The sequence below is a fragment of the Orycteropus afer genome, unplaced genomic scaffold, assembly GCF_000298275.1.
Source record: "Orycteropus afer afer isolate SDZICR_OR568_19922 unplaced genomic scaffold, OryAfe1.0 scaffold00112, whole genome shotgun sequence".
Lineage (NCBI taxonomy): Eukaryota > Metazoa > Chordata > Mammalia > Tubulidentata > Orycteropodidae > Orycteropus > Orycteropus afer.
In genome coordinates, this window is record NW_006921699.1 from 3,776,119 (window position 1) to 3,789,511 (window position 13,393).

The 13,393-nt window shown below is 44.4% G+C and overlaps 1 protein-coding gene across 1 annotated transcript in view; it reads right to left on the reverse strand.

Moving 5' to 3' along the window:
- Positions 1–13,393, reverse strand: part of FSTL4 (follistatin like 4) — a 644,321-nt gene that overhangs the window by 22,170 nt on the left and 608,758 nt on the right. Inside the window, exons 9-13 of the mRNA XM_007943751.1 lie at positions 11,369–11,530; positions 10,941–11,075; positions 9,962–9,988; positions 6,326–6,444; positions 3,651–3,797 (exon numbers count right to left, since the gene is read on the reverse strand). Coding sequence (XP_007941942.1) covers positions 3,651–3,797; positions 6,326–6,444; positions 9,962–9,988; positions 10,941–11,075; positions 11,369–11,530 — 590 coding nt within the window. The remainder of the gene's footprint in view (positions 1–3,650; positions 3,798–6,325; positions 6,445–9,961; positions 9,989–10,940; positions 11,076–11,368; positions 11,531–13,393) is intronic.

The following is a 13,393-nucleotide window of genomic DNA, read 5'->3' on the forward strand; positions in this document are numbered from 1 at the left end:
TTAACAAATGGTGCTGGCAAAACTGGATATCCACCTGTAGAAAAATGAGACAAGATCCATACCTCACCCCATATACAAAAACAAACTCAAGCTGGATCAAAGACTTAAATGTAAAACCCAAAACTATAAAATTCATCAAAGATAAAATAGGGGTAAATCTGGGAGCCCTAATTGACGGCATAAATAGACTGTCAAGCATAACCCAGAATGTGCAGGAGATAGAAGAGAAGCTAGAGGACTGGGACCTTTTAAAAATTAAATTCTATGCGCATCAAAAGACTTCATCAAAAGAGTAAAAAGAGAACCTACAGATTGGGAGAAAATATTTGCCTATGACAAACGATTTATCTCCAAAATCTACAGAAAACTTCAAGACCTCAACACCAAAAAGACAAATAACCAATTCACAAATGGGCAAAAGACTTGAACAGACAGTTTACCAGAAGATATACAGGCAGCCAACAAACACATGAGAAATTGCTCACTATCATTAATCATTAGATAGATGCAAATCTAAACAACAATGAGATATTGTCTCACCCCAGCAATAATAGCAAAGTTCAACAGGACAGAAAATAACAAATGGTGGCGAGGTTTCGGAGAGATTGGAACTCTTGCGCGCTGCTGATGGGATTGTAAAATGTACAACCATTGTGGCAAATGGTATGGCGTTTCCTTAAAAAAACAGAAAATAGAAGCACCATTTGACCCAGCAATTCCATTACTACGAATATATCCTAAAGAGGTGAGAGATAGTGCATGAACAGACACATGTACACCTATGTTCATCCAGCACAATTCACTATAGCAAAAGGATGGAAACAACCTAAATGCCCATCAATAGATGAGGATAACCAAATTATGGTAAATGCACACATTGGAATACTATGCCACATTAAAGAACAATGAGGGATGTGCAAATCATCTTACAACGTGGATGAACCTGGAGGACATTATGGTGAGTGAAATAAGTCAATTACAGAAAAACAAGTACTGTATGAGCCCTTTACTGTAAAAAGACAAAGAAGGGTTTGCTTGGGACACAATTCAATCCATAACAATGGACCAACTTGACATATATAGACATATATAGAATACTGTACCTAACAATAGCATAATACATGCTCTTTTAAAGTCCACCATTGACTATATACTGGGTCACAAAGCAAGTCACAATAAATTTCAAAGGATCGAAATCAGAATATGTTCTCTGGCCAAGGAAATCACGGTAACAAAAAGATAACTATGAAAATGCTTGTCATATCTGCCAATAGATACCACAATTCTGGTTATATCCAATTGTGTTCCCACAATGAGCCTGCACTTGGGCAGATGGGGAGAAAAAAACACAACCCTGCAGACTGTTTTACGTTTATATTCACAATCCTTAGGTGAGCTCTCAATTATCACCTAGCAGTCCTAGCACATTTCTCATGTCAATTTAATCTCACAGTCAACTCCCCCTCTCTCCTCAAACCTCCAACCTTGGTGATGACTTTCCATCATCTTACTTCACTGAAAAAAGAAACCAGAAGAGAATTTCATCTAACTACCACCAATTGTACCACTTACTTGCTTCTGTGCCTGCAACATTCCACTTCCTTCTGTTATCATGAAAATGTCCATGCTTTTATGTAAGGCTAGCATTTCCATTCTCATATGTTCTGAATTCCACTGTCTCCTGCCTACTTTGATGAGGCAGGAGAGAAAGGAAAGAACTGGAGGAACAGTTACTCTCAGTAGGATACATAATGCTGTAATGCTACCTATTCTAAAACATATACATATACATATATCTTGACATTCCCCTCTGGCTTCTGCTTCACTTGTCTGCTTTCTCTCACCTACCATTCTACCACTGAATATACTCAAATAGGCCTTCATTCTACCATTATCATAGTACTTGTTCCTACCAAAGTGATCCATGACTTCTGTGGTACCAGATCCAATGGTCCGTTCTCAGCAACTTTCTTGACACTATCAATCACTAACTCTTCCTTAAACACTCTCTTCTTAGCTTCTGGAATATCACCCTCTCCTAATTTTCTTCCTACCTTCTAGGCCATGCCACTCCTTATTAGGTTTTTTTTTTTTTTTGTTCCCCCTGACCCTTCATGATCTTTAGATGTTGGAGGGGTCCAATTCAAGTGACCTCTTCCCTATGTGTATTACCCTCAGTGACTTCATCCAGTTCTCTGGCTTTAATACAATCCATATGATGATGACTCCCAAACTGACATCTCCAGCCTACACCTCTCCTTTGACTCCAGGCCTGTTGACCTAACTGCTTGCTTGACATCTCTGCTTCCATACCTAATAGTATCTCAAACTTAACTGAATTCCCTGCTCTTCCTTCCTATGATAATGTATTAGTTTCCTATTGCCCTTGTAACAAATTACCAGACTTGGTGGCTTAAAACAAGACAGATTTAGTCTTTCACAGTTCTAGAGGCCAGAAATCTGAAATCAATATCACTGGGTTGAAACCAATGTGTTGGCAGGGCCTTGCTTCCTCTAGAGGCTCTGGGGGAAAATCTGTTTCCTTACCTTTTCCAGCCTCTAGAGCTGTATTCTCCTTGGCTCATGGCCCCTTCCACTACCTTCAAAGTCAGCAGTAGTCACATTACTGCACATGAATCTTCTGTGCTGTCAAATTTACCTCTGTCTGTCTCTGACAAGGATACTTGTGATTTCATTTAAGGCCTACCCAGGTAATCCAGGATAATCTGATTTCAAGATCCTTAATTGAATCACATCTACAAAGTCTCTTTTGTTGTATATAAGGTAACATTCACAGGTCCTGGGTATTAGGATATGGACATTTTAGGGGCCATTATTCAGCCTCCCAAACATAGTAAGTGGATCACCATTCTACAGTTGCTTAAGGTAACAACAATAACTTGGAGTCATCCTTGATTCTTCTTTCTTCCAAACCTTATATTCACCCCATTGGAAAATCTTTTGGGCTCCATATTTAAAATATATCAAGAACCTGATGATGTTTCACCACCTCCCTGCCGTATCTTTTAGTTTGTTCTTAACACAGCAGCCAGATCGATTCTTTAGAAATGTGAGATTATGTCACTGCCTTGATTAAAATCCTTCTATGGCTTTCTCTCTCACTTTGGATTTATTCTAAGCCCCGATTGGCCCTATATGAGCTGGCTTTTGTCACCCCTGACATCACCGTATCCTACTCTTTCCCTCATTCACTGTACTCTAGCTACAATGGCCTTCCCCTTGTTCTCAGAGTCTCAATCCCACTTGGCATTTAGAGCTCAGATTCTATTCACCTCCAGAGATAGGGCCAATTTAAATTAGACTTCCAGTTTCTCTATTACATTTAATGCTCCCCCCCCAAGTCCTTAACGTTTACTGTTCCCTGAAATTCTGATTTATGGTCTGTCTCCCCAAGAAGAATATATGTTCCAAGAGCACAAGGACTTCATTGCTCATTCACAGCTGTTTTCTAGCCACCTAGAATAGTGCTTGGCACACAGTAGACAATAAATACTTAATGAATTACTGCACATGAATCTTCTTTTCTCCCCAGTCTGACCACCTCCCCTAGGACCTGGGGAATGTGCAGAAAGCAAAGAAGAATGTGACTGGAATCTGAAGTCTCCCCCGACTCTCTTAAAGAGATGTACCTGTAGGACTTTCTGTGCTTGAACGTCGACCACAAGGACTCTGCTCAGTGTTGGCTGGGCCACATAGATGTACCGGTTCCTGACATTGACTGCAGATGCCCACTGGCATGGCTGGATGGCATCTTCTGCTTGAGGGCAGATTTCTTCCTGTAAAGGAGATAGACTATCATATATCTTCTTTATTCCACTCTTCCTCTATCCCCCACCAAGATCTCTGGTTCCCTCTCCCTTGACCCTTCTCTAGTAGTTGGCTCCACAGAACTTGGCAGAAAAACCCTCCTATAACACCGACTTTTCCACTTATCTATTACATTATGCTGCTTCCTGCTGGACAAAGTAGAAAGGGCTGAGAGAGAAGGCACACCTTCTACTCACCCAGCTTTTTAGAAAGAGGGTTGCTGTCCCATTGCGACACACTTGTGAGATGTTTCTCATTTTCTAGATGAGAAAAGAATATTGGGGATCGTTCCGCAGCTCACCATGGCCCTGTGTTGCCTGCAATGTCTTCAGGGTCTTTCTCACTGTGTCTTGTTCTACCTTCTTACCCAGGAAAATGGAGTCCTGGTTAGGATTGGAGCTATTTCTCTCCCAAGGCACATGTTGGGTTATTGAAAATACGTAAGAAAATTAGTCTCCATAGGTAACTGAATACAATTATTTAAATCTAACTGCTAGAAGTTAACTAGGACCATTCTTTTGAAATGGCTTCATGGCTATTATGTGGAGGTAAAATTCTTCTGAGATAGGACACTTTTAAAAAATGATTAATTCAAATGAAATAGCCTGGAAAACAGCCATTTCCAAGCTACAAAAGTGAGGAATGCAACAGCTTGACAAACGCCAGCAGCCAGAGCAGCAATGCAACAAGTTTGTTTCAGGAACTTGCCTGAGTCCAGCTACCTCCTCCACCTCCAAGCCCATTACTGCTGTCCTCAGCAGTTTACATTTTGCCCATGCTGAGGACAGACGGTGCATATCCCAGGGGGTGATCCTTCAGGAGGAGGGTGTGTGGGGATTTTAGATGACCTTTTGATTCAATGCCATAGTTCCACCTTGAGGAGCTTTGGGCTTGGTAGAGGAAGTAAGACCCTCACACAAGAAACCAACACCATAGGCAAAGTGGGATAAAAGCCAGGAGGACAGAGGCCTGGAGTGGTGCAGTGGGGCACAGCCCAGGGAAAGCCTCTTGGCAGCTGGGTCTTAGGACTGGGAGGGATTTCCCCACCAGCAATCATCTCTCCTGCCTCTGCACATTACATTATCACTTTCTACCTGGCCTTATATTTTGTTCACAGCACTTCTGATACTCTGGGCATTCACATATTTCCACACTCTCTCCTCTAGCTTCCTGAGGGCCACTCCAAGCTCTTCTCCTATACTGCCTGGCTGACCAGTTCTTGCTTTCACAAACATAGCCTTCCTTAGGGTCTGTGGCCCCATGTTCTTTAGGCCTCCTTGCTTCTTTGTTTGCTTGAGAGCCGAGGTGTCTCCAGTTCACAAATACATTTCCCCACTGTTTGTGGCTGTTTCTGTGCCTGTGTCCCATAGGCACCTCAACTCAGCTTATCTCAGCCTCATCTGATCAACAGCAAGCCTATATCTGTCCTGGGCCTGGCATGGGACATAGAGCTGGTATAGTGTTGGGTGAGTGAACTGCATTTCCCACGATTAGCTCCTCTTCCTCCCATGTGAAGAGCACTATACACATAGTAAGCCATTGGGTAATTCTCCCTGTTGGTCTCAACTTTTAAATGGTGTAGTGCCTAAGGCATTTGACTGCTAACTAGGAATTACTAACACTCCTTGGAAGGAAGACTGGGCAATCTACTTCCATAGAGATACTTCCTCGGAAACCCAAGGAGGAGTCACTATGAGTCAGAATCTACTCGACAGCAGTGAGTTTGGTTTTTTCACAATCTACCTAATTCTTTCCAGTCCCACTACCACCAGTGTAATCTTTTCACTACCCACTTGTCTGCTTCTAGTCTACCCTTCTAATCATGACCCTCCCTGAGGCCCTGTGTACATTTTAAAGCAATCTGATCATGGCCATTCTTTGCTTGACATCCTTCAGTGGTTCCCAGAACTTTTAGGATCTCATTAGAACTCCTCAGCTTAGCACATTGTTATGTGCTTTCACCCTTGCTACTTTTCTGACCTAGTCTTAGACCCATTTGTACACCTATTCTATTCTTCCCTCTATTGTACAGAAATATTTGTGGTTCCCTGAACATATTGGCTATTTAGACCTCTGTTCTTCATCTGAGGTCACCAATTCCTACTTGTGCTTCAGAACCGGGCTCAGGCATTGCCTGCCCTAGAAGCTGCCTTTGACTTTTTCTCTCCAGGTTGGGGGAGGCCTCCGTCTCCAATATTGCACCTTGCACATTCTTGTAATAGCACTGTTTGGTGGCTGGCTGTTCACACTGTTCTGTCATTTGATTGTGAACTTATAAAGACAAGAAACCTATCTGTATCCCTGGCCCTCAGTACATGGATATGTCTGCTGGATGAAAGAATGAGAACTTTAAACTCTCAGATTTGGAACAAATTTGGAACCACACTAAGTACAACAAATGGAATTTAGGAAATACATGGGCACACATGGTTAAAGGTTGACTTTTAGGATTTTGTCTATGTGTGATGTAGAAGCAGCCACAGACATAGAAACTTACATAGCTCATGAAAATCTTCTCGTTGGGTTTGAGATGCCTCTGGATCTCACAGTCCACAGGGTGGATGACCACAATGCCGTTGTCAGAGAAGACATAGAACATGTTTCCCACACTGAGGCCTGGAAGGAGCAAGCAAAACCGTGGTTAGGTGCCCCTCCAGCGACTGGACCCAGTCAGGGTCACATGCAACATGAAGCACACACAAACCCAGCAGTTTGGATGCAACTGGTATAGGCACAAGATGAAACTTCCTGGTCAAGGTGGGCTAAGGTGATGAGCAGCCAGCTTAGAAACTTGGCTTGGTGGTAAGTGTGGGGCAGAGGACGAAAGGGCCCTTGAGGGTTGGGAGTCAGTAAAGCACATCACAGACTCTGCAGTGCTGAGGCAGCCTCCCTGACATGCATATTGGTCCTGTCTTCTAGGGCTGGCCCTCAACACTAGTTTTCAAATGAATGATGGCCTTGGTTTGATATATGTTTGACCTTTCCTGTACTGAAGGAAGACCAGCCTTTGATCATTGGTTGTAAACAGTTAAATCAGAATGGATCAGAAGACTCCAAAAAAAGCACAGGCTTTTGATATTTAAGACCCATTTGTGTACAGCATCACTCTCTGTAACGTGGGGTCACTTGATGGTGTAAACAGGTAATGTGCTTGCTGCTAAAAGACAGGGTGGAGGTTTGAGTCCAGTCAGGGATGTTGCAGTAGACAGGCCTGGCATCTACTTCCAAAAAATAAGCTATTGAAAATCCTGTGGAACACATATCTACTTGGACACACACAGGGTCACCATGAGTCAAGATTGACTCAACAGCACCTTTTTTTAAAAAGAATCCTGTGGTGGTTACTCTTTTGTCCAATCTTAGTCCTGGTTGGTCTGGGCTGGCTAACGCCCCCTCCTTGACAGCTTGCTCACACTTCAGTCCTGCCCAATTCTCTGTGCCAGCCCCATGCCAGGCAGATGGAGCCCACACCCTGGCCATGCCCATCTCCCTGCCCCACCTAGGCTGAGGGTTGTGGCCGGCTGGGAAGAACATCCACTTCAGACTGTCAGAGGACAGGCCTTGGGGACCAGCTAGTTTAAAGACAAACTGAAGTCTGAGGAGGGGAAGGGGCTTGGTTGAGGCTACCTGCTTTGAGCTAGAGCTGGGGTTGGATCCAAGCCCCTGTGTGCCCCCCCAAAGGTAAACATGGCACAAAGATAACTAAGGACTAGAGTTTTCATTCTCTCTCATTCCCGCTCCCCTTTCTTCCTCCCTCCATTTTAAAGCTAGAACATTTAAAAGATTTCTACAAGTTTTAAGAAAATTAAATATAAATGAAATATACATTGAACTCCTTCTTTCCTAGCATACTGAGAAAGCCAGTGTACTGGTTTAATTGCCTATCTGGTTAAATTCTTAGTGAAACAGTAAGCAGTAAACCAGGAAAATAGGAATCACAAATGCACTTCCTTCCAATGGCTCTGCAGGCAGTTTTTTGGGCCTTGGTGTTTGGCAACAGGGGGGCATCAGTGAGTGTGGTCTCTGTGATGTGGCTTGAGGTTCTCAACTCTGATACAGCCCTACTGTCTCAGCGTTTGTGCTGAGAGGGACTCCAGGCAGGTGGCTCCTGCTTGAGTCTAGCCTCTATGAGGCTGTAACTCCAGGCAGGACTGCAGAGCCCCTGTGAGAGCGCAAGCGGCTGGGCACCCTGTTTCTCAAGATCCAGGTAAGGCTGGCTGCCTGCTAAGAGCCTCCTCTCTGCTCCTACAACATGTGGAAATTTGAAGCAGGGGATGGTAGCACACATTTGCTCTGACCCCATCTATCTTGCCCACAGCAGGATCTTCTCTTCCACATACTCTCACCTAGAAAACTTCTTTCATTTCAACCTAAGGTACAGAGAGGAGTCAAAGTCTCTACTAAACCGCAGACGCCAGGAACCACTTTCCTGGGCTTCCTTGGAAATCAATAGCTGGAAGAGCCAACATAAGTTTGAAGGCTTAATAGAATCCACATGGGGTTGGTAGCTGTAGCTACATTTCGGGCTGAGCACAGTGCCTTGCTTGCTGTTGGCAATGGAATGCAAGGCTCAACAAATACTCATCCAACAAATAATTGACTTCACAGGAGTCCCCCTGGAAGGTTCTGTCTGAGTTTAACTTCTGCTAAGGGGCATGCAGCAGCTTTCTTTGCTTTTGTCTACTCTCATTGTCTCATTTCTCCTACTGAGACTTGCGAGTGCTCCAAGGCCTGTGCTGCTCTGTCTCTGGGCCTTGGGTTTTAGTAGCAAAGGGTACAAGTGTCCACTGGTTGTCTCAGCATACAAGTGGAATTGGTTCACTGTCCAATGTTAGTGCAGTGCCAGCCAACTTCGAAGGCCCCAGGGCAGCTGTAGGGCTCAGGCTTTTGGGCCTCTGCAGCTCCATCCACACACCATAGGGCCTCCCTGTCTTCTTTGCAATTTTCCACTTATAAAACTGTAGCCCCTTGGCAGAAACCTCACCTTAGAAAAACAAAACAACCTTAAAGCAAAAGCTCTGTGTGTGTGTCGTGGCCTAAGTACTAAGTGCAGGCTGCATCAGGCATGAGTAAGGGACCGTTATCAGCAACTGTTACTCTGACTTGTTTCCCCAGGATCCCTAAAGCAATTCCTCATTTTCTGTCCTCTGCCTTGTTTTGCTGCCAGATTGTTGCAGCTTTCATGTCTGACACTCAGAAAACTGTTCTGATCATGCGTATGTTTGTGTGTCCTAGGCTGTAGGTAACACTGCACAAAGTTCTTGAGAAAAATCAGACAGGAAATGTACTGGTTTTTAAAGAGGGAGATTTTGTACTTCACCTAACGTCACATAGTGTATTCTGTTGCTTCTCAAACTCCCACTTTGCCTGCCAAATTGGAGAACAAATGCCTTTAAGGTGGTTTGAATTTTCTGGTCCAGGGGTCACAGATGAGGAAAGGGGCCCCACATGGGCATGAGCCTTCCCCCACCCCCCAGCAGTGACTCAGATTCTGTAATTGGCTCCCACATGCGTGCACTATCTTTTCAAAGTATAGGTTGAACCATACAGGAAATTGTCAATATTAGACCATTTTTGACTCACAAAATTGGCACTTAGATTCAAACCAATAGCTAAAGATTGTTTGATCATTAAAATACATACTTTAGAATCTATACAGTTTAAAATAGAATTTTACAGACATCATGGTAGCTCTGCTCTCAAGTGGATCTGCAACTCCTCCCCCCACCCCGCCCCACCCCACCCCACCCCATCTCCCAAGTAAGCAAAACACTAAGCCCAATGTCAATATCAGCTACTGGAAAAATGTTTAAGGGCCAGATCGGACTGGGAATCTCTACCAAATGGTCTACTTTAGCTGGAAGCTATATAAGCACTTTTAAATGGAAACTTTCCATTTTCAAACTTGCCATTAAAGACACCACTAGATTTTAGATCTGATTCAATGTGTGTGCCATCTGAGTCTGGCATTGACCTCTCCTCCCAATCCAAAGGTGATGTGGCACAGTGAGGCCCCCTTGTGGGTACTGCTTGGTGTCTGGGCAAGCTGATAAAGGCTCATGGAAGGATAGCCCTGATGGAACCATAAACACACGTGATCACAAGCACAACAGAGAACAATTAAGCTGGGTACCTTCCTCTCGCCACAGAATGTTTGCAACTGCAGCGGTGGAGAATTGGGAACGCGGGAACATGATTGATGGAAGGAAAGAAGAAAGTAATGTCAGAACCTTCATTGTAGTGACTCAACTTGTGAACATACCAGTACCTAGTTTGTCGTTTACAGAACTGGCACCCATTCATCGCCTAGCAAATAGTACTTGGTGGGGAGAGTGACTCTGGAGATGAACAAATGCTTCTAGGTCTCAAGATCCTTTTGATGCCTGAATGGATCTTTGAGATTAGATCCTAGGATCACAAAAGCTAACGGGATTCCCCACATTTGGATAAAGAGTTAGCAATCTCTCTCCCAGATTTCCTGGATTACTTCCAGCAGAACTCTGATTTTTCCACTAGCATTCTGAAAACCCTTAGGAAGACCATCAGAAATACTTCTGATTATCTCCTTTGATAATAAAGACTTAGCTTGGAATCTTTGACCAAGGGAAAATGACTATGACCAAGAACTGTGCCCATGAAATTATACCTGAAGGCCCACTTGGGGAGCACACTTAGCATACAGGTGGACTACAATCTCTGGGACAGGGGCCAGCACATGCCCAACAGAGGTTAGTTTATGGGCCACTGTAGGATGGCAGTGCCTGGTGGGAAGGCTGAATGAGGGATTTTGTGGATGAGGGGCAGAGGTTCAAGCCAAAGAATGAGTAGGGGGCAGACTGGGGCAGGGATAGTCCCTGTGGTCCTGAGCTCTGTCTACAACCCAGAGAGTTTACCTTGTTTATGTTGTCAGAGTAGTTTAAGTTTCCAGGCAGGTCTCCTCACCCCTGCATACCCTCTGTCCTCAGCTTTGTGCACAGAAACATATAGGGGTCTACCTGTGTCTTTAGGAGTTCAAGAGTGGCAGCTGTGACCCTGGTCTCATAGTGTCCTACCTTGCCACCCAACCACCCCTAAATACTCAATGAGGAGCTCAAAGGCAAGAGTAGACTCACGGGTCTTTCGAGCAGAGTCTTCAATGAAGAGTGAGGAGATATCTTCATCCACGCCTACTTCATTTTTGGCAATGCAGGTGTACGCCCCAGTGTCTTCATACCGAACACTGCCGATATGGAGTTCACTCCCATTGGCTGCAGAAAGGACAGTGCTCAGGGTGGCCTGCTGAGGCAGAGACCCCAGCCACTCCCTCCCCATTCTCTTCATGGGCCTTGGGATTAAAAAATATCAGGGAAGCCAATATCCCTGATGTATGCCCATGAAGGGTTGGCACAGAGGAAATGAACTAGTGTGACCTGGGGAGCTACATGTCCACTCCAAATGAGCCTAAAGTTGGAAATGAATCACATTTTTCATTTCCATTCCTAGGGAAAGAGTATCAGTTGGAGACAATGACTGTTGGGCACCAAGGGCACTTAGTTCTTACCTAAAAGAGAGAGCTGTTTAGACATCTGGGTTGAAACATTCACACCATTTTTCAGCCAAGTGATTCTGGGCATGGGAATACCCTCTGCATGGCATCTCAGGCTGGCTGCTATCCCGGGCTCCTGTGCCTGGGTCTCTGGGTAGACCCGGATAACGGGTGGTACTGTGGGTGAGAGTCATCACTGTGTAAGAGGAGGGCCTCACTTGGCCTCAGGCCTGTGGTCCAGCCCTGAGATCCTGCTTCCGAGTGGTGAACCCCAGAGAGGACTCTAGTATTCTCTTCTTACCCAGCTTACAAAGATCCTGCTTGGCAACTTAAGCTCTAAAAGAAAGGTCTATAAAATGGATTGCAGGCAATAAACACCTCAGGCTTTCATCAAGCCATAATTCATGGCTTTCATCATTATTCTAAATACAATCAGAAAGACATCCTAAGATTTAATGCTGTTCAGATGCTACATGTAAAGAGCAATAGCCACTGAAATATATTTCTGAATGAATAAAATTCAGATACATTATTTCTGTTATCAGAAAGCCATGGGACAGGGGCTTAATTTCTTACAGGAAGTGCTTAACAAAGCACTTATGGGCACTGACTGGCAAGGCTACTAATTACATCACCACTCTGGGCACATCTAGTGATATTCCACTGGGCCACTTTTGTTTCTCTACCTCCCTTCCCTTAGCATATTGACGAAAGGCTAGGCATGCCCTCCTCGGTCGCTAGTGGTCAGTGCTGTGGGTGTGGCCTGGCTCATCCACCACATGAGCCTGGGTGGGCTAGGCTTTTGCTCCCTTCATAAAGTTGTGGCCTTTCTTGCATCAGCTGTCTGAGGGGGAGGTGCCTGGAAGAAGAGAGGCCCATTCATGAGAATCCTATTCCCACCTGTGGCCTCAGAAAAATAAAACAGTGATCAATTTCAATGGAATTGAGGAAGATGGGTCAATCTACTTCCGTAGTGATACTGCCTTGGAAACCCAAGGAGGGGTCGCTACGAGTCAGGTCCGACTCGACGGCACATAACAACAACAACATTCATAAGGGAGTCTCTGGGTGGTGTCACGGTTAATGCACTGTGCTGCTAACTGATAGGTTAGCAGAAGTACCTCAGAAGAAAGGCCTGGTGATCTCTTTTGAAACAATAGCCATTGAAAGCTCTATGGAGCACAGGCAGTTCTAGTCTGACACACATGGCATCACATTGAGTTGGAATCGACTGGATGGTAACCAACATAAACTTATTCATACATATTACTCTACACACTTCCAAAAAAGATTTGTGAAAACATGTAGTAAAGAAAGGAGCCATAGTGGCACAATTGTTAAAGCACTCAGCTGCTGACCAAAAGGTTGGTGGTTTGAACTCACTAGCCACTCCGTGGGAGAAAAATGTGACAGTCTGCTTCCGTAAGTAGACTTGGAAACCCTATAGGCACTTCTACTCTGTCCTATAGGGTAGCTATGAGCATGAACTGACTTCATGGGAGCAGGGTATAGTAAAGACACTTGGAGACTAAGTAAAACAAAAGTATCCAGACCTTTTGGAAAAGTGGGAGATAAATTCTTCCTGAAGCAGACCACTATTTTCCTAAAGTTATCAGGAAGTTCCTATTGTCTAATAAAATAAAACATCCCTGTACTTGAGGAGATTTTTTCTGGAACCTGATTGTAGAGCAAATACATGCTTAATACATGAGGAGGTTTTGGTGTTGATCTTGGAACCTGAGCAAGGTAATAGAATTCTAGTGACTTGTGCTTGGGATAGGCAGGAAACAAAAGCAAAACTCCATTGCTCCGTCATTAGAAATGCACTCTGCAACTCCTGTCAAACTTCTCAGGGGGGCAGCTAACAATTCCATCAACTCAGTCTGTTTCAAATCTTTCCTCTGGTTGATATGGGGCTAAGTGTGTGTGTGTGTGTGTGTGGGACTGTGTGTATGTGTGGTGGGCAGAGAAGAAAGTCAATTGGACAACAGGCAAAGGGCATGATCCAACCCTCTGAATGGCCCAGAGAAGTTTCAAAAA